Below are 27995 nucleotides of genomic sequence, written 5' to 3' on the forward strand. Positions count from 1 at the left end.
TATTGACAGAAGCTTATGTCTCTTCTCAGGATCATCATCCTAGTTTGAACATTGTGCTCAAACACTATGTTCCAAGCACAGTCTCCTCACCATGGCACCTTCCCAGGCACAGAAGAATTCAAATGTTAGCAATGAGGCTGAGTCATGATTTCATGTAGCACCCTCCTCGCCCCTCTTTTATTGCTATGTCATTAGCCTCCCAGGAAACAAGCAAGGTCTACAGCCAGCAGGGTCTGAGCTGCTGGCAACAAAGATCAGAGGAGCATGAGTTTGTCATATCTAGACTAGACATGACCTTTGGAAACATTCAAGTATGACCTATGATACGCATCCTTTCACTTATTTAATTATGTTTGACTGAACATTTCCAGTGGCTTTTTGACTCAGTGACTTCACTGTACCTCTAAGTCGGCATTGTGCAAAGTCATGTCCCTTTTGAACACAGCACTGTTCCTCATGTCACCTCTAAGGACTACTACTATCACCACAGAGTTACTTTTGAGATATTTTATTTACAGCAACACAAAGAGCAGTACAAAAAAAGGACAGATGAAGTATGCAACCCCTGCATAACTGTCCCTCCTAATCCCACCTTTACAAATGCATTCTGGATACAAAACCTTTGTAGACACTTATCGCTGCTCTCAGACCTGTAAGTGCACAGATGTCTCACCACAGTGCAGCAGCATGGTTCAGTCCTGTTTGGTCCCAGTCAGTGGCTGCTCAGGATGTTGCTGAGGCTCAATGAGACAGGCTCTGGGTTCAGATGTGTCCCAAAGGAGAAGCAGTTCCCACCACCGCCAATAAGCAACAACTCCTTCTCATTTGGCAGAAAGACACTGCTATGATTATGTAGCATTAATGGCCATTCCAGATGCTCCTAAAAAAGGAAAGAAGATTTTGAACAAACAGGACTTCAACACGTGTACCTCATACAGTGCTGTAGAGGTATTTCATACGGTATCTTCATTAGAAAGTTAGAAACAGCCACACTGGGTCCCATCTAGGACAATTTAGTTCACTATAGCATCCACAAATGTGGGCAAGAATAGACAGTTAGAGAACACAGGAATATGGAAACCATGCTATACTCCTCTAGTATACTCCACCTCCCAAGCACCTTGCAGTTCAGTGATTTTTAAGGAGAGATAATGTCTTTGTACTCCCTGAACCTTAACATTTTTCCTTCCAAGAACATACCCAGTCACTTTTTGAATCCATGTAAACCTTTGGCATTCATGTCCTCTGGCGAGGAGTTGCAGAGCTTAACTATGTTTCATATGAAGCACTCGTTTGCTTGCCAGCTTCTTTTGATGTCTCCTACTTCTTACATCAGAAAAAGCAATGAACAGTCATGCACTCTTCACCACAAAGGAAACAGCCTAAAGTATACAGCTGAACATCTGAGGTCCAAGAAACATCTGATTTATAACCTGTATATCTGACAATCTATAGAGCAGCTTTTTCATGATGACCTCCAACACTGGAAAGCTCAGGAAAGTAAATGTTGGAGACACACTTGTTGCAGGTAACAGACTGCAGCGGTAATAAAACTGCTGTGTTGGCAATTCATTTCTTGTTGGGGCCACTGGAATCTGAAGAGGACAGGTTGTAGAGGCTTCTTTTGTAAAATCCTCAAGACAGAAGGCAACTTTTATGAGTGCACCCTTGTCTATAGCCTTGGAGAACAGTTAAGGGATAGGGAGTTAGAGAGATGCATTTGCCCATGGTAACTGTTCCATGGCTTTTTCAAGCACAGAGAAAGCTGCCAGCCAATGGTTTTGGTGCTATCACTTCTAACAGATGTATCAAAGCAGTAATACTAATAGTAACAGTACTAATAGAATCCAGTAATACTAATAGTATCTAGTACTGCAGAGAAAATCACTGACAACTCCGGTCTTTCAAAACTGGGACCACCTGTTCAAAAGCCTACAGAGTTTCACCTAAGTCAAAGCCAATAGCTCATAAGTAAAGGTAGCTACCAATCCATCTGCATCCACTTATTCCATGTAAATAAAAAAGTTTTATTCTTTGAGATACAACTTTATTATCACTGCTATCCAACAAGAGTAGTCTATTTCATCTAAAGGATACTAGGCCACTTAGAACTTCTGCTATAGAGAGTAAGAAAAAGCTAAACTACAGTTAAGCATAATTCATGCTTTACGCCCTCAGGAAAATGCTGCCAGATGTACATATACTGCCTCTTTTATAAAAAACAGACTAGTCAGAAATTCCAGTTTCAACAAAGACAGGATCCATACATACAGGTATCTGAAGAAATTTGTTTCTCTAGACAAATAAAAACTTGTCAAGCAACAGAAGCTTTCTCATCGCATCACAGAATGGTTTGGGTTAGAAGGTGCCTTTAAAGGTCATCTAGTCCAACCCGCTTTGCAATGAGCAGGGACAGCTTCAACTAGATAAGGCTGCTGAGAGCTTCGTCCAACCTGACCTTGAATGTGTTCAGGGATGGGGCATCTACAACTTCTCTGGGCAACCTGTTCCAGTGTTTCACCACCATCATTGTAAAAAATTTCTTCTTTATATCTAGTCTGAATCTAATCTCCTTTAGTTTAAAACCATTACCCCTTGTCCTGCCACTACAGGCCCTATGAAAAAGTCTGTTCCCATCTTTCTTATAAGCCCCCTTTAAGTATCGAAAGGCTGCAATAAGGTGTCACAGAGCCTTCTCTTCTCCAGCCTAAACAAACTCAACTATCTCTCAGCCTGTCCTCATAGGAGAGGTGTTCCATCCCTCTGATCATTTTTGTGGCCCTCCTCTGGACCCGCTCAAACAGGTCCATATCTTTCTTGTACTCCAGGCACTATTATCACAGATGAGGGCTACTCACAGATTTAGACCAAGTTTTGCCCAGAATATGCCAAAATCATGCTATGTGACATCATCTGTATGATTGTTCTTCACCGAATCATAGAACAGAATCACGGAATAGTTAAGGTTGGAAGGGACCTCTGAGTATCCTCTCGTAAAACCACCCCTGTGCAAAGCAGGCTCAATTACAGCAGGTTGCTCAGTACTTTGCCCAGTCAGGTTTTGAGCATCTCCAATGATGGAGATACCACAGCTTCTCTGAGCAACCTGTTCAGTGTTCAATCACCCTTACAGTAAAAAGTTTTCTTACATTTAAGTAGAGTTTCCAGTATTTCCATGCTGTTTTCTTCCTGTACTTCAGGCATCAGCTATAGCACACAGCAATTTCCACCATGAAGTTTTTAATGAAACGATACCACAGACCTCCATAAAGACTAACTGAGGCTCTGGTTTCATCTGTTCTCTTCTTCCACAGACATCCTGAAATGACTATGCTTGTGCCCATCTCACTTCTGCTCCCTCTTCTGGTATAGAGCAACTCCGTGCCCTCCAGTCTTCTCTACACTCAGACTCTCCCTCCTTTAACACTATTATGTTGTCTGGATGGGTAAAAGCACTTCAAAATTAGATTCTAGCTCAAACAAGGAATATTTATTCCAGTCACGAAAATGCCTACTTTGCACTTCCTACTGTGTTTTAGGGAATAGCCCTAAAGTTACCAGGTTCCTTCACAAAACACTGTTTACTCCGAAAGAAAAAATTCAGTACTTGCCACATTAATCGTATAGTCCAAGCAGAGACCAGTCGTTAAGTCAATGACAGTGACACCTGGCACAGCGGATGAATGAAACCACACTCCACCAACAAGCAGAAGTTTTCCGTCATGCACGTGTGCAGTATGTGAATACCTGTAAGTTCAAAATGAGACTGAACTCCATTAGTAAGGGACGCAGACAGAAACAGGCTGAAGATTCACTGCTGAATGCCTTCTACTTACCTTGGGATAAGAGGAGGATGTGTGTCTACTGTCTGCCACTGAAAGCCATGTTCAAGGTCCCTCAGAAAGAAAACTGAACCTAAAGGCTGCTCAGCTGCTCCCAGACCTCCTGCAATTAGCACTCCTCCTTTCCAGCTACAGGCACTGTGAGAGTGACGGCTTTCTGGTACTGGACCTTCAACAGGAATCTAAGAAAACATAAGTCCAAGGCTGAAGTTTGCCAAGCTAGGTGTCTTCGTCATGTCCAGGCTCTTAAATGGTCTCTTCCTGTTTCATGTCCTGTGGGATGTAACGTTATTTCCTGCCATAGGATACGAACAGTTGCTGGAGTGGAACAGAGTAAGCATGATAGGACACAACCAAAAAAAACCCCAATCTACACATGTTCCTCTAGGGATGGCTAAGTAGAACTGTTCCCATTTACACTGTCTCAAATATTTTGCTGGCCCTCAGTATATTCAATATTGCTCAGTCTTCAGAGGGTTTTATTTCTGCACATTTATTAGAGGTAACTTTATTTGCATTCTTGCGTGTTACTTTCTGTTCAAGACATGCCCCTGAGAACCACAAGTTTGTAAACACATGGAATAATGCAGTGACCAGCAAAGCAGGTGATCAATGGTTCAAACCACAGAGCAAGATAAAATGCTGACTGCAGTACTAATATGCAGAAAGAAAACCTCTAGTGCAAGCGCTAAAGGCAAAAATGTAAGATGATGGGTTTAAAGGAATATTATAACAAACAATCTGTGGAGAAAATTTCAGAGGCCATCTGGTCCATCCCTTTCTTCTAAGGCAAATCCAACTATATCTATTACCATCTGGACAGATGGTTATTTAATAGTTTCTCAAAGTCTGCAGTGACAAGAACGTCCCACCTCTTTCGGCACTTTACTATCTTCACAATTAAGAGCTCTTCTAAGTGTCCAGTTGAAGTTGCCCTTTCTATAGATTCCTTGTACTACTCAAAGTAAACATGGAGAATAATTTGTTTGTCCTCTCTGCAGCTATATTTTACATATTTGAAAATTTATTTCTATCTTGAATCTTTTCCAGACTCAATAGCTACAAGTCCTTCAAAATCTTCCCCTGTAAGGTATATGATCTGGTCATTCTCGTTATGATCACAATCATAGAATCATAGAATGGTTAGGGCTGGAAGGGACCTTCAAAGGTCATCTAGTCCAACCCCCCTGCAAGGAACAGGGATATCTCCAACTAGATCAGGTTGCTCAGGGCCTTGTCCAACCTGGCCTTGAACGTCTCCAGGGATGGAGCATCCACCACCTCTCTGGGCAACCTGTTCCAGTGTTCTACCACTCTCATGGTAAAAAATTTTTTCCTAATATCCAACCTGAACCTACCTCCCTCTATTTTAAAACCGTTACCCCTTGTCCTATCATAACTGGCCCTCCTGAACAGCCTCTCCCCATCTTTCCTGTAGGCCCCCTTGAGGTACTGGAAGACCGCTATAAGGTCACCCCGGAGCCTCCTCTTCTCCAGGCTGAACAGCCCCAACTCTTTCAGCCTGTCCTCATAGGAAAGGTGCTCCAGCCCTCTTATCATCTTCGTGGCCCTCCTCTGGACCCTCTCCAACTGGTCCATGTCCTTCTTATGTTGGGGACTCCAGAACTGGACGCAGTACTCCAAGTGAGGTCTCACAAGGGCAGAGTAGAGGGGGAGAATCACCTCCCTCGACCTGCTGGCCACGCTCCTCTTGATGCAGCCCAGGACGCGGTTGGCCTTCTGGGCCGCAAGAGCACATTGCCGGCTCATATTGAGCTTCTCGTCCACCAGTACTCCCAAGTCCTTCTCCTCAGGGCTGCTCTCGATCCATTCACCACCCAGTCTGTATTTATGCCTGGGATTGCCACGACTCAGATGTAGGACCTTGCATTTGGCCTGGTTAAACTTCATGAGGTTGGTACGGGCCCACCTCTCCAGCCTGTCGAGGTCCCTCTGGATGGCATCCCTCCCTTCCAGCGTGTCGACGGCACCACACAGCTTGGTGTCATCGGCGAACTTGCTGAGGGTGCACTCCATGCCACTGTCCACGTCACCGACAAAGATGTTGAAGAGGGCCGGGCCCAACACGGACCCCTGAGGGACGCCACTCGTGACCGGTCTCCACTTGGACATTGAGCCGTTGACCACTACTCTCTGAGTGCGGCCATTGAGCCAATTCCTTATCCACCGAGTGGTCCATCCATCAAACCCATGCCTCTCTAGTTTAGAGAGAAGAATGTCGTGCGGGACAGTGTCAAAAGCTTTGCACAAGTCCAGGTAGATGACATCCGTTGGTCGACCCTTGTCCACCGATGTTGTCACCCCATCGTAAAAGGCCACCAAGTTGGTCAGGCACGATCTGCCTTTGGTGAAGCCATGTTGGCTGTCACCCACCACCTCCTTGCTCTCCATGTGCCTTAGCATGGTTCCCAGGAGAATCTGCTCCATGACCTTGCCAGGCACAGAGGTGAGGCTGACCGGTCTGTAGTTGCCCGGGTCCTCCTTGTTCCCCTTTTTAAAAATGGGGGTTATGTTCCCTCTCTTCCAGTCATCGGGGACCTCGCCAGACCGCCACGACTTCTCGAATACAATAGCCAGTGGCTTGGCAACTTCATCCGCCAGTTCCTTCAGGACCCGCGGATGGATCTCATCAGGTCCCATGGACTTGTGCACCTTCAAGTTCCTCAGATGTTCTCGAACCTGGTCTTCAAGTACAGTGGGCGGTGGTTCATCCTCAGAGTCCCTGCTAGTTCTTTCCACAGCTTGGGTGGCAAGACAAGAGGCTTTACCAGTGAAGACTGAGGCAAAAAATTCATTGAGTACCTCAGCCTTCTCTATGTCCCGGGTAACCAGAGCACCAGTATCCTTCCGGAGGGGGCCTATGTTCTCCTTGGACTTCCTTTTGTCCCCTACATACCTATAGAAGCATTTCTTGTTGCTTTTTATATCCCTTGCCAAATTCAATTCCTTTAGGGCTTTAGCCTTCCTCACTTGATCCCTGGTCACTCTTACAGCTTCTCTGTATTCCTCCCAGGCTATCTGTCTCCGCTTCCACCCTCTGTAGGCTAACCTCTTCATTTTCAGTTGGTCCAGGAGCTCCTTGCTCATCCACGCCGGCCTCCTGGTCTTTTTGCCCGACTTGTTCTTCGTCGGGATGCACCTCTGCTGAGCTTGGAGAAGGTGCTCCTTGAATGTGGACCAACTTTCCTGGGCCCCTTGTCCCTCCAGGGCCGCCTCCCACGGCACTTTGCCCATCAGGTGCTTCAAGAGGCCGAAGTCCGCCTTCCTGAAGTCTAGGGTACAGAGCTTGCTGAATGGTTTCCTTGCTGCCCCATGGATCTTGAACTCCACTGTGTCGTGGTCACTGCAGCCAAGGCTATCCTTAAGTTTCACATCGCCCACCAGTCCCTCCCTGTTGGTGAGCACAAGGTCGAGCATGGCACCCCTCCTTGTCGGCTCCTCTATCACCTGCAGGAGGAAGTTGTCATCCACGCATTCCAGGAACCTCCTAGACTGCCTGTGCCCTGCCGTATTGTCTCTCCAACAGATGTCAGGGTGGTTGAAGTCCCCCATGAGGACCAGGGTGGCAGCATGTTCCCATCAGAGCTCTGCCCGGGACGCTGCGTCAGTTGCGGACATAGATAGCCTTCTGCTGGGTAGATACCATTGCTCCCTGTTTGAGCTGGCAAAGGTACAGTGCCCTTTGGTGCAAACTGCCACATCACACCCTGGATGCCATGCCATGCCACGCCACGCCGCGCTGTTTGCATGCCCTGGTCGCAGCACTCTTGGTCGCTAGCACTCCCTAAGGGTTTCTTTTATCAGTGGGGGAGGCTTGGCCACAGTTGCTCCTGGCTCTGTCTCTGCACACTCCCAAGGCTTCCCTGGCTCAGAAAACTCCCTGCTAACTGCAAAGCGCGTCTGCTGCATATCATGCTGGCACCAGAGGTACCTGCCTCGGTGAATGAGGACACTCACGGGGAAATCTTATCGACATGTATAAATGCCTAATGGGAGAGATGAAAGAAGATGGAGACAGAATGTCCTCAGTAGTATCCAGCGACAGGGCAAGAGGCAATGGGCACAAACTGAAATACAAAAAAATTCACTTAATCATAAAAACCCCTCACATTTTACTATAAGGGTGGTCAAGCACTGGAATAGGTTGCCCAAAGAGGTTGTGGAGTCTCCATCTTTGGAGATAATCAAAATCTGAGTGGACAATATCCTGAGCAACCTGTTCTTAGTTACACCTGCTTTAAGCAAGGGTGCTGGACTAGATGATCTCCAGATGTTCCCTTCCAACCTCAATTATAAGATGGTATTGCACTAAATAGCAATATTTAGACGTTAGCTCTAACTCTAATCACCGTGGAGCACGACAGTACTGCCAATGCCATCCGCTTCAATATGGTAATACCACTGTGATTTAGTTGGGCTTCCAATACAGCAGCATGCACCTATGAAGTGAACTCAATTTCTACTCCCCACGGCCTCCCTAAATTCTTACCACAGTGCAGGAAAGTTCTTGAGTGTGCAGGAAATACCAGTCCCCTAGCACAGGCTCCATAGCAGAGCGGCCACCATATAAAAACAGGTACTTCTCGCCTACAGAAAAAGACAATCAGGTGAAAAAAGAAGTTAGAATTTGGTATTTCACAAAAGCAAAAATTTCTGTTTGCACAGAAGGGAAGCTGACCCAAGACAGAAATTAATGCAGTCAGGCAAAAGTTTTACACATTATTTATATTAAAACATCCAGCAACTTGGCAAATATTTCCAGACTTAGAATCATAGAATCGTTAGGGCTGGAAGGGACCTTCAAAGGTCATCTAGTCCAACCCCCCTGCAAGGAACAGGGATATCTCCAACTAGATCAGGTTGCTCAGGGCCTCGTCCAACCTGGCCTTGAACGTCTCCAGGGATGGAGCATCCACCACCTCTCTGGGCAACCTGACTTGAGCAATAAATGGAAGAAATTGTTTCATAGACACAAGAATTACTCTTGTATCTAGATCTTTTATACAACACATAGAAGACTAAGTATTTTTACTAAGAAGCTGTATTATTCACATTTATGGTCATTCAGAAGACCTCCATCATTTAGCTACATTATATAGTTTCTGAATATTTAAGGTCTGAATGGAAAACCACACACTATAGTCTCAAAAGCAAAAGGAGAAAACATGGAGTTTAATATACATAATGGACCCAAGGAATGAAAATTTAGACAACAGAAAGATTACATCTGTAGAACTAATAAAACTAGAAAACCCTAAGTACAGTAATCATAGCAACACAATGGCACCTATTTATCCCAAGGAAACAGGTAAATCCTCATAAGATGTGTATTTGTTCATACAAAAGGGACATAATGATAACCTAAGTGTGCAGGAGTTAACGTGGAGAAGTCTCAAAAAGGAGGTATAGAAGGTGCAAAAGTACTCTTGGTAGATGTCAAGGATCTGCATTAATTGCACTATGCTGTCAGCTCACTTCTTCACAATGGACTGTGCAATTAACACAAGTGTTGGTTTGTATCACTTACTGAAGTGTTGTAAACTGAACATTTCAGCTACAAAGCAAAATCAAGGCAAAACTATAATACAATACAGTCTGACAAAGACAAAACCCAATGTATTATTTATAAAATTTTATTTACCCATTTAGTAATTGCTTCTTTGATGTAAAATTTAGACTGGAAGGCTGAACTCTAAACTACATTATGGTGTTAATTAAACAATTCCCTTGGTGTTCCCCTTCAATAGCTCCCTGTCAGCTACTGGAGAATGAAACAGCTTAAGAAAAGACAGCTTTCACCTCCAGAATTCCACCAAGTCTCACCACTGACTTGCTAACAACTGCTAAAGTTTTTGCCCCTTACTGTCGATATCTTTTACTAGACAAACCTTCAGCGTGCCACTGCAGTGCTTGATTCTAGACCTAGTCAGAACTACTGAGTATTTTTTAATTGCTACTAGAAGAGTAACATTTCATAGAATCATAGAATGTTTGGGGCTGGAAGGGACCTTAAAGATCATCTAGTTCCAACTCCCCTGCAGTGGACAGGGACACCTTCCCCTACATCAGGTTGTCTTGGCGCAGGTTGCCCAGAGAAGCTGTGGCTGCCCCATCCCTGGCAGTGTTCCAGGCCAGGTTGGATGGGGCTTTGGGCAACCTGGTGTAGTGGAGGGTGTCCCTGCCCATGGCAGGGGGGTTGGAACTGGATGACCTTCAAAGGTCCCTTCCAACCCAAACCATTCTATGATTGAATGATTTACATAATGGCACAACAGTATTCTCCATTCTGGTTTTTGTTACTTTACTAGTAATTCTTAACACTAAGAATTCTTAACATTTGCTTTGCTTTGCTTTTAAGCATCTGTTTATCATTACAAAGCCTCACTCACTAGCAGTGCTGGGATACATGCTCAAAAGCTCACCTGCACACCCACAGAGGAGCATAGAGGCAAAACAAGGCAGGGGAACCCAAATAATATGCTGCCTCAGCTGTTTCCAGACCCATCCCAGAAAAGCAATCAAGCCGTAAAAGGCTCATTTCCTCACGCACAAGAGGAGCACAGAAGTGGCAGGTGTGCAGGCAACAGAACCCCAGTTACTTGCTTACAGAATCGACAATCTGTCCTGGTTCCTCCCAGGGCTGTCCCAGGACAAGCGTCAGCCCCGCTGTCCAGCTATGAAACCCATCGAAATGAGTGAACAGGAGCAACTCTCTGGAGCACCTTTGAGGGGCTACTGCCTAGGGGTATGGGACACATTATAAGATGCAGGGGAAGAGCATTTAGGGTTTGCGTAAGACGACTTACGGGGTGCTCAGGAGAGAACCAGAGGCAGAAAAATAGGTGGATTTAGGTGATTTGGAGAGGTACAAACACAGGAAGACAGATGGGTAACAGGATAAAATGGGCTAGTCACATGTAAACAGGCTGCTGGTCAGTATGCCTGTCTGGCCACATCCTGTACCTTAAACAGGAACAGCTGGAAATGAGTCTTTTCATTTGTGGGTAGGGGTGTTTGTGAGAGAGAGTCAACCAAATCGCAGTTGCAAGTATATATTGTAGTGCTTCCAAAAATGCATTATGAGCTTTTTTCAGAACTATAGAGTCATACGTATTTTTGATTCCTGCCCTGCATCTAGAAAACTAACAAGATTGCAGCTCATCTATAATAAAAGTCATTATCACAAGGTATCTGTTGTATAGGTTCTATAACAAGTCGACCTTGTACTAATGGCAGAGATAACTGAAATCCTGCTCAATCGTTGGATCAACCAATTCAGTTGCTCAGTTCAGGAAATTCAGTCGAGACAGCTCAGTCTTTCCCTTTTGTCAGATTTACTAAAGCCTCTCACAAATACTTGACAAACAAAAAAGGCACAAGAACTGGGCAGATATGATAAGAAAAATACATTCAAATGAAGTTTAAGCCTTAAGGCTTTAAGCCTGGAAAAAAAAAATCACCCTGAAACAAAACGTAACTTGATTCTCTAAAGTGATGATCAATCTATCAAGATCATGTTCTTTTCAAAATGTTCAGCAAAAAGCTACTGTTTCAGACAAAGGAATACAATGCACAACATTAACTGCATAGCCTGTACTACACAAAAAGTAAGGCTGTATCATGACACTTGGCCTTTTAGACCCCACTGTCTGGACAGGACTGCCCCATACATTCTGGAATTTGCACACCTCCACATATCTACAGCCATTTCCACTCTTTCCAGGCTTTTTACCTTTGAATATTACTTCAGTTGTACTGTGTCTCCAACGCAAAGCAGCTGGTTCAGCAAAAGGCTGCAGGCTTACAAGCTCCACTGTAACATCATCTGGGTCCGAGGCATTACAGCTTTCAGGGAACTTTAGCCACAACATTCCCAAACCTGCCCTTGATGGGGATGTTCGCCCTCCTACCACCAGGGCCAGACTGTTCGAGAGACATGACACAGTGTGGTACAACCGCTCGTCTGTAGAGATACAAAAAAATCACAGCTCACATCAATCACAGGAGCGAGCTGTCCCTGTGTGCCGGAAATCGAGTTGCCGGGGTAGAAAACCGGCTTGGATGACCAAGGAGATCTGGGAACACCTCAAAAGAAAAAGGGAAGTCTATAAGTCTTGGAAGAATGGGCAGGCGTCCAGGGAGGACTACAGGGCATGTAGGGAGATAATCAGGGGGGCAAAAGCCCAACTGGAACTTAAGACTAGGCTGCTCCGTAAAGGACAACAAAAAGTCCTTCTATAAATACATTAACAACAAAAGGAGGGCTAAAGATCACCTCCAGCCCCTACTGGACACAGGGGGTACGTTAGTCACTAGGGATGAGGACAAGGTTGAGGTCCTTAATGCCTTCTTTGCCTCAGTCTTTAATAATAAGGTCAGCAGTTCCCAGGTGAGCTGGCCTTCGGTGTCTGAGTGTGGGGAGGGAGAGCAGATCGAAGCTCCTGTGATCCAAGCGGAACGGGTCAAGGATCTGCTCCTTCGGCTGGATGCCCACAAGTCTATGGGGCCTGATGGTATCCACCCGAGAGTCCTGAGAGAGCTGGCGGATGTCATTGCCAAACCCCTGTCCATTATCTTTGGACAGTCTTGGCTCACTGGGGAAGTTCCGCTGGACTGGAGGCTGGCGGATGTTACCCCCATTTACAAAAAAGGGCGGAAGGAGGATCCGGGGAACTACAGGCCTGTCAGTCTGACCTCGGTGACGGGCACAGTCATGGAACAGGTTATCTTGAGTGCTATTAACGAGCACATACAGGTTAACCGGGTGATCAGGCCCAGTCAACATGGGTTTATGAAAGGCAGGTCTTGCCAATCAAACCTGATCACCTTCTATGACAGGGTGAGCCGCCTGGTTGACGAGGGAAGGGCTGTGGATGTAGTTTTCCTGGACCTCAGTAAAGCCTTTGATACAGTCTCTCATAGTGTTCTGGTTGAGAAACTGGTAACTGCTGGCCTGGATAGGCACACCCTCCTCTGGGTTAAAAACTGGCTGGATGGCCGGGCCCAAAGAGTGGCGGTAAATGGGGCTAAATCCGGCTGGAGGCCGGTCACCAGTGGGGTTCCCCAGGGCTCAGTGCTGGGTCCAGTTCTGTTTAACATCTTTATCAATGACCTGGATGAGGGGATTGAATGTACCCTCAGTAAGTTTGCGGACGACACCAAGCTGGGAGGCTGTGTCGATCTGCTCGAGGGTAGGGAGGCCCTTCAGAGGGATTTGAACAGGCTGGATCGTTGGGCTGAGGCCAACGGCATGAGCTTTAATAAGGCCAAGGGCAGAGTCCTTCACTTGGGGTATAAAAACCCCAAGCATCGCTATAGGCTCGGGGAGGAGTGGCTGGAGAGCTGCCTGGCGGAGAAGGACCTGGGGGTGTTGGTTGACTACCGGCTTGATATGAGCCAGCAGTGTGCCCAGGTGGCCAAAAAGGCCAATGGGATACTGGCGTGTGTCAAGAATAGTGTGACCAGCAGGAACAGGGAAGTGATCCTGCCCCTGTACTCGGCACTGGTGAGGCCGCACCTGGAATATTGTGCCCAGTTTTGGGCCCCTCGCTTTAAGAGAGATGTTGAGCTCCTGGAGCGGGTCCAGAGAAGGGCGACTAAACTGGTCAAGGGGCTGGAAAATAAAACTTATGGGGAGCGGCTGAGGGAGTTGGGGCTGTTTAGCCTGGAGAAGAGGAGGCTGAGGGGAGACCTGATTACAGCCTACAAATACTTGAGAAGGGATGGTGGGGAGGTGGGGGAAGGGCTCTTTACATTAGTGATGGGTGATAGAACAAGAGGAAATGGGCATAAGCTTAGTCAGGGGAGATTCAGGTTGGATGTTAGAAAGAATTTCTTCTCTGAAAGGGTTGTCAGCCACTGGAATAGGCTGCCCAGGGAGGTGGTTGAGTCCCCATCCCTGGATGCGTTTAAGAAAAGGGTGCATGGTGCACTTGGAACCTATCACTTAGGGATATGGTTTAATGGGGGATTAGGGACGGTTGGACTGGATGATCTCTAAGGTCTTTTCCAACCTAGAAAATCTATGAAATCTATGAAATCTTTCTCCCATTAAATTAATAGAATCTTAGAACCATTTAGGTTGGAAAAGACCCTTAAGATCATCGAGTCCAACTGTAAACCTAACACTGCCAAATTCACCATTAAACCTGTCCCTAAGCGCCACGTCAACACATCTTTTATATACATCCAGGGATGGTGACTCAACCACTGCCCCAGGCAGCTTGTTCCAATGTTTGACAACCCTTTCAGTGAAGAATTTTTTCCTAATATCCAATCTAAACCTCCCCTGGTACAACCTGAAATTGTTTTCTCTTGTCCTATCACTTGTTACTTGGGAAAAGAGACTGACATCCAATTCACTACAACCTCCTTTCAGGTAGCTGTAGAGAGCGAGAAGGTCTCCCCTGAGCTGCCTTTTCTCCAGGCTGAACAACCCCAGTTCCCTCAGCCGCTCCTCATAAGACTTGTGCTCCAGACCCTTCACCAGCTCTGTGCCCTTCTCTGGACACACTCCAGCACCTTAATGTCCTTCTTGTAGTGAGGGGCCCAACACTGAACACAGGCTTTGAGGTGCGGCCTCACCAGTGCCAAGTACAGGGGGACAATCACTTCCCCAGTCCTGCTGGCCACACTATTGCTGATACAAGCCAGGATGCTATTTGTCTTCTTGGCCACCTGGGCACACTGCTGGCTCATATTCAGCCGGCTGTCAACCAACAGTCCCAGGTCCTTTTCTGCTGGTCAGCTTTCCAGCCATTCTTCCCCAAGGCTATAGCGTTGCATAGGTTTGTTATGATCCAAGTGCAAGACCTGGCACTTAGCGTTCAGAACCTTCGGATCTCTTTGTCTGCCAGCATAACTGCGCTGTGACATCACTTTTCCACTAGACATTACTTCGTTGTTAGCACAAGAACATCTTCCTTACGCTTACCATCAGTGTGGGAACTCACCCCATCTTTTATCAGGATTTTCCTTTTTCACAGAGCCAGCTTTCCAGTAGCCTCCATGCTTAATTAGCACATGAAAATTTCTCATACGGCAGTGCCGTCCATCCTCTTCCCCAAAGCCTCCAGTGGTGAGAATCACATTGGGTTTTATAAGAACAGAGTGGTGACCGTAACGTCTCAGGCCATATATTTCAGACTGCATTGCACACACTGCTGCAGTGATACTCCCAGCCACCCTGAACGGAGCGTCATGATGAGGAACTGTAAGTGGAAGAGAACCAAAGAACTTGTGATGTCAAAATACTATGGGTTAGAAATTAACTCTACCAGACTTAAGGAAATTGCAGAACACCAGGATCTTAAAACAATGTACCTTTGTATATATTTATCAGAAGCAGAAGTTTCAAACAAGTGATGAATCTCTAGTTTAATCAGCAACCCATGAAGAACTGCTTAAACGTGCCAAAGAAATAAGAAACTAGGGGAAGACTAATTCCAGCAGGGGGAGATCACAACCACCAACTCACAGACCATCTATCCCAGTTATAGAACCATAGAATCATAGAATGGTTTGGGTTGGAAGGGACCTCAAAGATCGTCTAGTTACAACCCCCCTGCCATGGGCAGGGACACCCTTCACTACACCAGGTTGCCCAAAGCCCCATCCAACCTGGCCTTGAACGCTTCCAGGGATGGGGCATCTACACCTTCTCTGGACAACCTGTTCCAGTGCCTCACCACCCTCTGAGGGAAAAATTTCTTCCTCATATCTAAGCGAAATCTGCCCTCTTTCAATTTAAAGCCATTGCTCCTTGTCCTATCACTACACGCCCTTGTAAGCAGCCCCTCTCCAGCTTTCCTGTAGGCCCCCTTTAGGCACTGGAAGGCTGCTATAAGATCACCCCGGAGCCTTCTCTTCTCCAGGCTGAACAGCCCCAACTCTCCCAGCCTGTCTCCAGAGCAAAGGTGCTCCAGCCCTCGGATCATCTTCGTGGCCTCCTCTGGACCTGCTCCAGCAGCTCCATGTCCTTCTTGTGTTGGGGACCCCAGAGCTGAACGCAGTATTCCGGGTGGGGTCTCACGAGAGCAGAGTAGAGGGACAGAATCACGCTGACTCAAAAGGAAAGGCCAGAGAAGAAGGACTAGGCATGTGTACTAATTTACATGCTAGAAAAGAATTTAACCAATCATTTACTAGAATAAAACATCTATGTATTAGGAGGGTGAATATGCTTTGTTTATATATAACCACCAATTTGGAGCCTGGGTGTGCTGTCTTGGGACAGGCACCCATATATACGTATATATGTAATACAAGGAAATACCTCCACTCTGTGTGTGGATTGGCTTGTGGCACACCGGGTGACAAATCCAAGTTTTGGGACAACACTTGTGCACAAACAAGAACCAAGAACTACATTTTAAACGAGAGATTAAGCAAATCTGTTCAGCTTTTCAAGAAGAAAAAACTTGTGAAGCAAGTTGACAGAGCACACAGACAATCTGACGTGCCCTAGAAATCACACTGTAATGGTTTAAACTACCACTGGGACAACATTCAGCTTCTGCTTACTGCTCCCTCAGCTCCTGACACAGTTCTGCGACTGCTTTACTGGGGGAGAGAGAGGTAAGACTGGCTAAGAGACTGCAGTGACTCCCTATCTGCAAGACAAGAATCGCTGCAATTCCTTCAGAAGGAGCATCTTTCAGATGAAGACAATATTTGGCTACTTAAATAGCAAAGAACAGCAGAAAAAGAACAAACACCTGGAAGCTGGATTTCAAAGTTTCTTGCTAGATTTTGGTCCTACCTTCACAAAGCATTGAAATAAAGTTCTAAAGCATGATGAATAATCTCTGTTAATTCCAATGGCCCTACTACAAAAGAATATTTCAGTTACCTAAATATTGTCTCTCTAAATACTATATCCCTTAGTATGAAAAGAGCTTTCAACACAGGACTCTATCTCACCTACGCACTGTACAAATTGTTTTCTTTAAATTAGTTTTGAATTTGCCTTGTTTTAACCAAGTGCCTTATTCTTGTGTTATAAGATATGACGAGGTGGAGGAGAAACAGCTCTCAGTCTATTTTTTGTATGCCATACCCAGAAAAATTGCCTGAACTGAACGTGGTTTAGTAAAAGACCCTACTTTCTATAGTTTGAGGAAGTCAAAAATTTCATCTCCTTGGGCTTAAATGTCTTCTGACAGATGGCTCTTTTTAAGACTGAGGGTGTTCTTCATTTCAGAAAATATATTTATCATGCTCTGTTTGGAAGGTTTAGTACTTGGACTCTCTCAAACAGGGACACAAATCCATTTGAGATGATAGTTGGGGGCACATACTGGTATTTGAGACATACCTTTTGCCGTGACCAGTAAAACATATCTAAGCACGGATAATTTACCAGACTTTGAAGGCTTTTGCTGTCAGTTTGGAATACAAGAGAGGCAGCAGCAGAAAGACTCTATTGCTGCCTCTAATGAATGAAGTGCCTTCACTGTATGAACGTCGGTTAAGCAAATGTCATTTTTTTTTAACTTAAGGATAGATCCTACACTTTTAGGAGCCTTTAAGGTTTTAATACAAGGATCAGGGACAATCACACAGTATATTTAACCACACCCCCGTTCATTTAGCTTTGATTTTACTACACATTTTCAGATCTAATCAAGACACAACGCAATGCATTCAGTGGTGCTGTTGGCTTAAGGAATGGCATCCTGCCTTATTCTTTTCCAGCTGCTTTTCCTGATCCCTAGAACACAGATCTCTACTTTCAATTGCAGAGAGAATTACTTCTGGTGCTATACTGTGAGCAAGACTAGTGATGTGAAACAGGTTAAAAATAATCTGCTTTCCACCGTGAAAAAGGAAGCAAGCAGCCAAACGCAAGAATTTCTTGGACTGCTACTGCTGCCAAGTCCTTCTTATCATGGAAACACAGTCTTGGTCTCGTCTTTTCCCCAGCTGTACCACTTTTCTCCCATCTAAAAAAAGCAACATACAGATTTAACAGCATCTCAAGAAGCAGAAATACCACATGTACGATTCCACCCACAGGAGAAAACAAAACAAAGTACAAACTTTGTGACACGCTCCTGAGCGCTCTGCTAGACAATAAATAAATAGTGCAGTAAATAAAACGTAGCAACCTTTTGGGAGCTGGAAGGATAGAATGTCTCAGAGAGCCATACATGGAGGCAAGCAGGAATAAATTGGAAAGGGAGAGTCTGTGGGATCCCAAAAATACAAGAAGGAGCAGGGTAGACTGGCAGTGCAGCTGTGCACTGAAGGGCTCCACGTATAAACAGAGGAAAAGCTGTTCAGACTGGAAGGTTCAATGAACTGAAAGAATGAAAGTGGTCAGAACCACCAGTCAGGACATAGCCCTGGCTTCCCTATGGACAGCAGAACCATTGTTAGAAGGATGGAGAAAGCTACTCAGATGGCAGCATCCCATCTGTTCCTCCAGAGTTTTACTGTCTCCTAAAATCTCTCAGAGAAGCCTGCATGAGATAAGAGAATACTACAAAAACTAGTCAGTATGTACCTGTCATATTGGATAACAATGGAGTCCAGGAAGGTTCCATCCCCTTTGATGCAGTCAAGACAAAGTAATGGGAACATTTCAGATGCCATTCCTGTAGCAAGCCCAAAGAAAAAAAAAACAAAAACAAACAATCCCCCTCAAAATCTTAGAGCAAGCAGTAGCACGGATCTCAGAATGGCCAGGGTGATCAAATCGAAGACCAACCTAGCCTAGCACTGTTTCCAACAGTGGCCAAAATCAGAAGACTAAAGTTGAACCTGAGAAAGAGCAAGTGTGTAAACACCTTCCTCACTCCAACCTTCAAAAATTTACAGCTCGGAGATTTTCTAAGCAAGAAGCTGTGCCTTTGTGATGAACAATCCTTGATGGATTTCTGATCCATGAGCCTAGCCAGTTGATCTCTGAACTCACATAAACTTTTATCACCTGTAACATGCTGCGGCAAGGAGTTCCATAGCTTAATTACACATTGCATGAGGAACATTTTTTTTTCTTGGAATCAGCTTCCCTTTGTGTTTCCCAGTTCTGATCACAGAAAAGAGTGAGGGCTGCATACCAGAGGGATTAAGGTTTCTTAAAGGTCACGGAATATACGTGATCCCAAAGAAATCACAAATGTTCAAAGGTGCAACACGGTCGCTGTTAGCTGATAATACATAAATATGATTTCCAGTCTGGCCCTGGAATCACTCAGAGGCAGAAGCACAAGCACGAGGACTGTAAGGAATTGAGTTGCAATATCAGAGTCCACCCTGGCTTTTACGGACATTAGGGAATTGAGTATGCTCATTCCCATGGGGTGGGATATATTCAGCCAACTACATGACTAGAAGTCATAAACATGAATTTAAAAGGCACAAGAAACCACAACGATAGCATCATGGCCCCAACTTCTACCAGAAGTAAAAAGCATCTTTTGAAAATGAAGAATCCACTATTTGTCCCCTGGCAAATTATTCTACAAATTAGTTACTCTTAGCACTATGTGTGTTTCACATTTCTTATCTAATTCGATCAAGCTTGTTTCCGTAACACCTGGACCTTACTTGATCTCAAAGGCTAATTGTAGAGCTCTCCGTTGTCACATATCTTCCTCCTATGCACATTTCTCAGCTTGAACTTGCCTACACGTTAGCCTCCTTTTTAAGGAAAATGATAAAAAGTCTTTACTTTCTCACTGTATGAGCAATTGCCTTGATCTACAATAATTCTTGTAGACATTTCTACACCACTTTGCAAATCTGCCAGCATCTTTCAGTCATCACTTTTGCATTCATGTAGCAGAGCAGATCCTGCACGATGGCAAAATAAATGCAAGCACAATAAATTGTTTTCATACTGCAAGCTGTTACATTTCTATTAACAATTATAAACAGAGAATCACAAAATCAAAAGGGAAACTTTTAGCAAGTGTCCTACAGGATATTTATGTCAAAGTTACTCAGTGTCTTTGACTTATCATAGAATCACAGAATGGTTTGTGTTGGAAGGGACCTCAAATATCATCTAGTTCCAACCCCCCTGCCATGGGCAGGGACACCCTCCACTACACCAGGTAGCCCAAAGCCCCATCCAACCTGACCTTAAACACCTCCAGGAATGAGGCATCCACACTCCTCTGGGCAACCTGTTCCAGTGCCTCACCACCCTCAGAGGGAAGAATTTCTTCCTTAGATCCCATCAAAATCTCCCCTCTTTCAGTTTAAAGCCATTGCCCCGTGTCCTGTCACTACACACCCTTGTCCAAAGCCCCTCTTCAGCTTTCTTGTAGCCCCTTTAGGAACTGGAAGGTGCTGGAAGGTCTCCCCGGAGCCTCCTCTTCTCCAGGCTGAACAGCCCCAACTCTCTCAGCCTGTTCTCAGAGGAGAGATGCTCCAGTCCTCGCATCATTTTTGTAGCCTCCTCTGGACCCGCTCCAGCAGCTCCATGTCCTTCTTGAGTTGGGGACTCCAGAGCTGAACACGGCACTGCAGGGGCATCTCAGGAAAGTAGAGCAGAGGGGCAGAATCAACTCCCTCGACCTGCTGCTCAAACTGCTTTGGATGAAGCCTAGGATACAGCTGTCTTTCTGGGCTCCAAGTGCACATTGCTTATGTTGAGCCAGCAATCAACCAGCACCCTCAAGTCCTTCTCCTCAGAGCTGCTCTCAATCCATTCTCCACCCAGCCTGTACATGTGCTTGGGATTGCCCCGACCCACGTGCAGGACCTTGCACTTGGCCTTGTTGAACTTCATTAGGTTCTCACAGGCCCATCTCTCCAGCCTGTCCAGGTCCCTCTGGATGGCATCTCTTCCCTCCAGCGTGTCCACAACACCACACAACTTGTGTCATCTGTAAACTTGCTGAGGGTGCACTTGATCCCACTGTCCATGTCACCAACAAAGATGTTAAATAGCACTGGCCCCAGTACTGACCCCTGAGGAACACCACTCCTCACTGGCCTCCACTTGGACATTGAACCGTTGACCACAACTCTTTGAGTGCGGCCATCCAGCCAATTCCTTATCCACCGAGTGGTCCATCCATCAAAACCTTGTCTTTCCAGATTAGAGACAAGGATGTGGTGTGGGACAGTATCAAATGCTTTGGATAAGTCCAGGTAGACGATGTCAGTTGCTCTTAGACATCGTCTAAGATGACAAACAGTATGACAAACAGTAATAGCCTATGGAAATGTAAGAGAGCAGGACAAGTGCCATCTACGTCCCCCAGGAATGCTCCCAACCATTTGCAGTCGGGAACCTCACATCAGGTGTATTTTTATGTATTCAGTAATCCACAATGGATTTCTCTTTCATTAAAATAATTGCACCTTGAACCCATGCAAACTTTCAGCATCTACAAATCTTTTATACCACCAGTTAGTTTGCTATGCTAAGACTGTCTCCCTGAGAGACAACTCACTGAGAAAGGAACAAGAAGCTTTTCTAACACCAAAGAGAGTCTTCTTCCAATGCTACTTGCCCAAGCTTGACAAGGAGCTTCCTGCAGGCTCTGCATTAATTAAGCCTGATTCAAGATCCTTTCTGCCTACATGAACACCGATGCCTCAGCAGCTCTTGTACAGGTCATAATTGCAGACACCTTATCACATCAAAGTCAAGTTACTGGTGTTCAGAATAAAGGAGGGTTACCTCATATTCATCAAAAGGCTCCAGCGCCTGCACTCTTTTCTGCTCATCTTCTGGAGTACAACAGGTGAAAAACTCATTCATATCCATGACACTGCACTCAGTCCAGCCCTAAAACAGAAATCCCTCAAATTAGGGGGGAGACTCACTTCCCACAAGAAAACAAAGACTCTAAATTAAACACCTGCATGAGCCTTTAAGACCATCTAGCTGGAACAACAGCAGCCCAGAATCTCGTGATGATAGATCTCTTACCTGTAAAGCTCTTAAGAACTTAATTTATTATATCAAAAGTCTCAGTGGAACCCATCTTGCCTTAATCCCATCCCAGAAGGGAGGCTGCAAGTTGGCTGGAAGGACCTTCAAATGACTAGTCATGCTCCCAAAGAAGGCAGTGTTTCAACCTTGGCGCTGTCTACTTCAACTCATAAGTGACACAGCTGATGAGTTCCAAAATTATTTAATGCTACAATCTTTCACAGGTATATTATGCTTCATCTGTGCCCTAAAGCTGCAATTACTTACCTTTTCAAAAAAGCGCCTCTGCTGTGCCTCACAATCAGGGTACTGTGCCAAAGAACGAAGCGCAGAGTTCAGCTGGCTAAAATGCTGCTGCATGACACGTCCAAAGGGGTCCTCTGGGTGCATCTGCTCATACAGCAGAAAGCATGCCTGAGAGAAACGCTCTGCCGCCCACTGAATCAATGCATCTGACCTGTCAGGCAGATCGTGCAGAAAAAATTAAATGATCGAGGGTCAACCTATCATATGGCAGATGCAGTACATCTTCCTGCAACACCATAAAGTATGCTACTAAGGAATCCTGAAAGTGGTATATACACAAAAGAGAATCCTGTGCTGTGGACTTACGAACATTTCCTCTCTCGTTTGTGCAGAGAATTCAGGAGGAGATGAGAAAAAAAAACTCAGAATCACTCCTTTGAAGTTTTTCTTCCTTTTTTTCCCCCTCCCTTTTAGGATGTCATGTGGATGCCCATTACCCCATCACAATTATGATGCAAGGAGCTGCTTGGGACTTCCACAGAATTCCTGAGGCTTTAGTTTTAAGACAGCAGGTCTCCCAGCCCCAGGTGACAAACATACAAAGAATCTTGTTCTTTTCATTTTGTCCCCTAGCTAACAGAGAATAATTCAACTGACCTGCTGTTTTCCATGTAGGTGAGCACCACCTCTGCTATGAAGAGGATGGGGATTTCATTGTCCAGTCCGGCTTCCTCCAGGGCTCTCTCCAGCTCAGACAGCTCTGATAAATCCACTCCCAGTAATTTATAATCCTCTCCAGAAAAGGCAATGACTCCTGGGAGACAAAAAATGATACAACCTCACTACTGTGCTGATGCAATACTGAGACCAAAACGGACAAACAGGAAAATCAACCCCACAGGCAATTGCTCACAAGGCTGTGTCCATCAGCTCAATTTCTTTGGCACATGTACAAAAAAATCCCCATCGCTAAATGAACCATAAGGGATAGTGTCAAGCAGCAATCCATTAAATGCAGATCTCAAATTCCATTATTCCTAATGTAAATTCACCTACAGATTTATGCCATTTTATTATCACATTTACCATAACAACAAAACTTTATCATATTTACTTTAACAACATTTTTATAGAACCACTGTAATTCAGAATCAAATCTCAAGGGCTCTCATTTATAGACCTTTCAGTTTAGGCTAAGAAGTACTGTTGCTTTGATTTAATTTGAATGGTTTGCCTCACAACCATAAAACCATTCTCAAGTTTTTTGGCGTTTGTTTGTTTGTTTGCTTTTTAAATAGATTTCATTTCTGTAAAATGGCACTGAAACCTGAACCAGCACACGTTAGCTCTCTGCAAACACCAGGACTAGTCTCACATCACCGATCTCAGAAATAAGCTCCAACTTATGATTTGCAAACACTATCACGGTATTCCTCTGTACTCCCCAAGAATATCATAAGATATAGCTTGCTGACCAGTTTCAATCCAAATCAAATCATAAACAAAGCAAACTGTAAAATACCTATAGAAATCACTTACTCTGTGCCTCTGTACCAGCTCAATTCAACAATTATACCTGCCTTGAGAACTGTTAATCTACACTGTTCTCAAAGGTATCTATTACTGGAGGCCAAATGGCCTTCTTCAGAAGTCCATCCCAGTGTTCCCTGTTAATTTCTTCTAACAACTAACTTGTCTATCCATCACTTCTGGCCCTCTGGACACAGGGAATAGGGTATTCCCAAGTCTTTTTGACATCTGTTTTTTAGTTGAAGTACTTGAAGATTATTGGTATGGACAGAATTCCCTGCCACAGGATGCTGCCGATATTAAAAATGTGAGTGGATTAAAGAGGAAACTGAACAAGCTCATGGAAGAGCTACTTGCTAAGACTTGTTCAACTGCTTATGGGAGCCAGGGACTTGAGGTCTGCACTTAGCTCTGTAGCTGTCTTCCATCTGTGTTTAAATTGATTATTACAGTCTAAACATAGTGGCTTACGTATGTCTCTACTGTATTTCATTCCACATTTTCCAGACCATTAATACACTTTGTCAAAATCCTACTCTCATCCACCATATTGCTACTCTCCCGGTTTCCTGCGGGTTTATTACATTTTCACCTTCTATAGCATATTGTCTAGAATATTAGCAGAAACCTTGAAGGAAATCAGATGCAAGAGAAACCTCCAGTAAATCCCGTATTTTACACTCCTCCATTTTGCCACTGAACTGCCCCTTAGTATCTCGCCGGCCTAATAATCCTTTCAGCTGTGCTTATATCCTACAGCAGTTTCGTTAGGCTCATTTTTTCCTGCCTTGGAGAGGAAAACAAAAGTCAGCCAACATAACAACTAATGTTTTCTTACAGCCAAGACAGCTAAGAGTCACACCTCCTCTCCTATCCATAAAGCCACAGATCACGGTATAATTTAAGTTGAAAGGGACCTTTGAAGGTCATCTAGCCCAACTCCTTGCTCACAGCAGAGCTACCTGTATCAGGTTGCTCAAGGCTTTGTCCAGTCAAGCTCTAACTACCTCCAAGGCTGGAGATTCCACCACCTTTCTAGGCAATCTGTTCCTGTTTTTAACTACTCACATGGCAGAAAAGAAAAAAAACCTTTTCATTACACGTAACTGGAATTTCCTTTGTTGCAACTTGCAACCATTGCCCCTGACTTGTTTGCTTCGTGACTCCAAGAAAAGTCTGGCTCCATCTTTCCTACGCTTTCCCATTAGGTAGTTGAAGAAGACTCACCTCCCTCCCAACCTCCTCTTAAGGCTGAATAAACCCGTTCTCTCAGCCTCCCCCTCCTATGTCATGTGCTCCACTTTATCAAGACCTCTCACTGGACATGCTGCAGTTTGCCACTGCCTTTGTACTAGTGGGCCCGAAGCTGGACACAGTAGTTCAGAAATTATAACAGAAAGAAACTGGACTTGATTTGATGTAATTTGCTCCTGACAAATCCACTCTTGCAGCTACACATCTTCTTATCTCCCAATGTTTACGAATTATTTATTTGTTCCAAAATTTTTCAGAAAATGAACATGCTTGTTATCTACAACTTTGTAGCTCCTCTACCATCATATCTCACTTTTTAAAGGCTGAAGCTATGTTTGTTTCTTCTAAACATTTAGTATCTAGAAAACCTTCCACAGATATCATACCTAATCCTTCCTCTCCAATATCTCCCACCAGCGCTGACAACTCTCTCATTCTTTTGATCAGAGTAGCTTTTTGGCATGCCACATTTGGAAAATCCACCTCATATACCACAGTGTGATGCAGAAGACCCATGTCCTTCAAACGGAAGTATAAGGAGTCAAAGCCAGCACCTAAAGACAGGATCTGCAGAGAAAGTATCAGAAAAAAATTATACTCAACCCTAGCAGCATCCTGAGCATCTAAGTGTGAAAAATATTCAATAACATCATCTGTGGAGTACAAAATCAGGCAATCTCCTGCAAAGGGCAGAAGAATTTTGTGTAGGTATTGCCACCTCCCAAATATTTCTGTCAAAGTGGCAAATGGACAGCCACAGTAGTGCCAGTCAGATTCTCTGTGCCCTTCTGGGAAGGATCACAACAGATGCACTAATAAGCTACTGCAGTGCCAAGAGGCTGAAAAGACTTTTCACACATATAGTGGAAACGCCAGTACACCCAGGTGAAGAAAACACACCTGTGTCCTAGGGTGGCTTTGGGTCTTCAGCAGGAAGTCTTGAACACAGTGATCTACAGCACAGGCGCGGATGTAATAACCCCTGTGGAATGAAATTCAGTTGTAATCACTGTCCACGAACCCTGTTTCTCCAGCACTGGCATCCTCCATTTCAAAAATCTGATTTTTTCCCCTCTCAGCTTCTACCCAATAACCCCACATTTATAGACCTGCACTGGGAGATGTCTGATGATTTTGTTATATCTAGAGATCTCCTGTATTCAGCAAGTGTATTAACCGACAAGACTACAGAAAATGGGTAGATATCCTAGCTGGACCTGTTCCGTTCTCCATAAATAAACATTCACTGGATGAAAAAAATATGAATCCAGACAGTTAGGATGCTCCCCTGCAATGTGGGTGGCCAATACCTGAGTTCCTGCCCCAAGTCAGATGCCACAACAATATCAAATTAAATCCTTTAATCACAAGGGGCTATTGGGTACAACAAAATGAATTACAGTATGTGCAAATGCAGTAAGAGGGCAACAAAAAAGGGAAGAGAAGCAGTCAGGACAGGAATTTCATTCTGTTTTTCGAATGAATGGAACTAAGTCTGTCTAACTCCTAGAAAATGTTTACCATTTGCCTAGTCTGGTAGGAACTGATGCCTCTTTCTCCTTAGCATTCTCTTTTAGTTAGTTTCATCATGTCCCCACAGGCTTACCAGTTCCTATCACTCCCTTTAATAAGCATGTTATCATCCCCATTCCTCACAGGGACTAAAGATTTCAATAGATAGAATCATAGAATGGTTAGGGCTGGAAGGGACCTTCAAAGGCCATCTAGTCCAGCCCCCCTGCAAGGAACAGTGTGTAAGATGTCCCAAAATTCATGATGACAGTGTTGACAACTGCAATACATGACTCTATTTTTGGCATGCCAATGTCATGTGACAAGTTAACACAGGCTCAGCTTCCTGACCTGATGAGCAGTACTCATCTTCACAGGCCTGCAAGCTTCTGCTTGAATACCACTTCGCCCTCCGACTCACTCCACCTTGAATGAAACTCATTTGGCAATTTACAGTCATTTTGATTGCATTAAACTATTAGCCTCATCTTCTGTAAACTCCACTACCGTCTCGGCATAGTACCCTCCCCATATATACATTAAAATACGCATGCTTGTGTCCCATAAAGCTCCAGAGAAGACCTAATGATCAGACGCCAGTGACTCCAAAGATAATAGTTCCCCTGAGCCACCAAATACCTTACTGGAATTGTAATGTTTCGGAGAACATTAATGAGAAAACAACTGACATGCTAACATTTTTTAGTACATTAGTTTTCAAATCCTATCTAAAGCCGTTTTCAGCAGCATTGCAGAGTGGAGCCAGGAACCAGTCTGGGGACACACTGTACTCAGGACAAAGCTTTCAATTTTTGCCCGTGAGCCATGGAAAATTACACTAACAGCCCAAAAAGGTTCCATCACTGACAGGCAGCGCTCTGCCAGCCGCCACGCCGTCACTACGTGCGCTCTCTTTAAAACACATTAAAAACCCCGTGCCTTAAGCAAAAGGGCCAGCGCCGGGCCCGGGGAATCGCCAGGGCCCCTCTGCAGCCGGAGAGGCTGCGAGGCCCCCGCGGGCTGCAACGGCAGCTCGGCAGCCACCGGAGCCCCGCCCGCTCCTCACCGGTGGACGAGAGGGGCTCGCCGCCGCCGCCGCCGCCCCACCAGGAGCTGCAGGAACCGGTCCTGGATGTAGCCCCGCGCAGCCGCCGAGCACTTGCTGACGGCGCTGCTGCCGCCGGTGCCCTGCACCTGCCGGGACAAGGACACGGCGCTGGCGCAGGGCCGCGGCTCCGGCGCCTCCGACCGACGCCGCGGCCCGGGAAGCGCCCGGGCCCACCGGGGCGGGACGGCGGGTCCCGGCAGCGCAAAGGGGACTCGCGGGGAGGGAAGGGCAGTTCCCGCCGGCGCCGCCGAGCCCCGGCCTCCCGCCCCCGCGTTTGCCTCCCCTCGTCCCCTGAAGCCCGCCCGCGCGTCGCCACCCAGGCCGGGGCCCCGCCGGAGCAGGGACTGCCGGCGGGCCCCCCGCGCGGCGGAGGGCGGCGCCCGGCCGGGGATCACTCACGGCGGCGGGGCGCGGCGCGCCCGGGCGCCCGCGGCCCATCCCGCGCGCAGCGACCGGAAGCTCGCGCGCTCGGCCGGGCGCGCGCAGTGACGCGCAGCGCGCGACGCCCGGCCGGGGAGCGCCAGGAGCGGGGAGCGGCCGGTGGGGCGCGCCCCCTGGCGGGCCCGCCGCCCCGTGCCGGGCCCGC

The 27995-nt window shown here is 45.7% G+C and overlaps 1 protein-coding gene across 1 annotated transcript; it reads right to left on the reverse strand.

The window, feature by feature from the left end:
• Window positions 1-502: 502 nt before the first annotated feature.
• On the reverse strand, window positions 503-27847 carry LCMT2 (leucine carboxyl methyltransferase 2). The gene is made up of 14 exons (XM_086630659.1): window positions 27809-27847; window positions 27368-27495; window positions 25690-25771; window positions 25176-25356; window positions 22663-22819; window positions 22027-22216; window positions 21505-21612; window positions 18370-18460; window positions 14816-15073; window positions 11596-11826; window positions 8353-8450; window positions 3837-4024; window positions 3612-3747; window positions 503-880 (listed from the first exon to the last, which is right to left on the reverse strand). The coding sequence occupies exons 1-14, from the start codon at window positions 27845-27847 to the stop codon at window positions 713-715; spliced, it is 2055 nt and encodes a 684-aa protein (XP_086486785.1). The 3' UTR covers window positions 503-712.
• Window positions 27848-27995: the final 148 nt, after the last annotated feature.

The sequence above is a fragment of the Tauraco erythrolophus genome, unplaced genomic scaffold (assembly GCF_009769465.1).
Source record: "Tauraco erythrolophus isolate bTauEry1 unplaced genomic scaffold, bTauEry1.pri scaffold_45_arrow_ctg1, whole genome shotgun sequence".
In the NCBI taxonomy this organism is placed as follows: Eukaryota; Metazoa; Chordata; class Aves; order Musophagiformes; family Musophagidae; genus Tauraco; species Tauraco erythrolophus.

Coding starts and splice junctions, on each gene's coding strand:
- LCMT2 (XM_086630659.1), bottom strand. CDS start 27,847: ATGGGCCGCGGGCGCCCGGGCGCGCCGCGCCCCGCCGCC. Junction 25,357..25,689: donor AAAGCCACCCTAGGACACAG/GTGTGTTTTCTT, acceptor CTTTCTCTGCAG/ATCCTGTCTTTAGGTGCTGG. Junction 4,025..8,352: donor AAGAACTTTCCTGCACTGTG/GTAAGAATTTAG, acceptor ATGTTTTCTTAG/ATTCCTGTTGAAGGTCCAGT.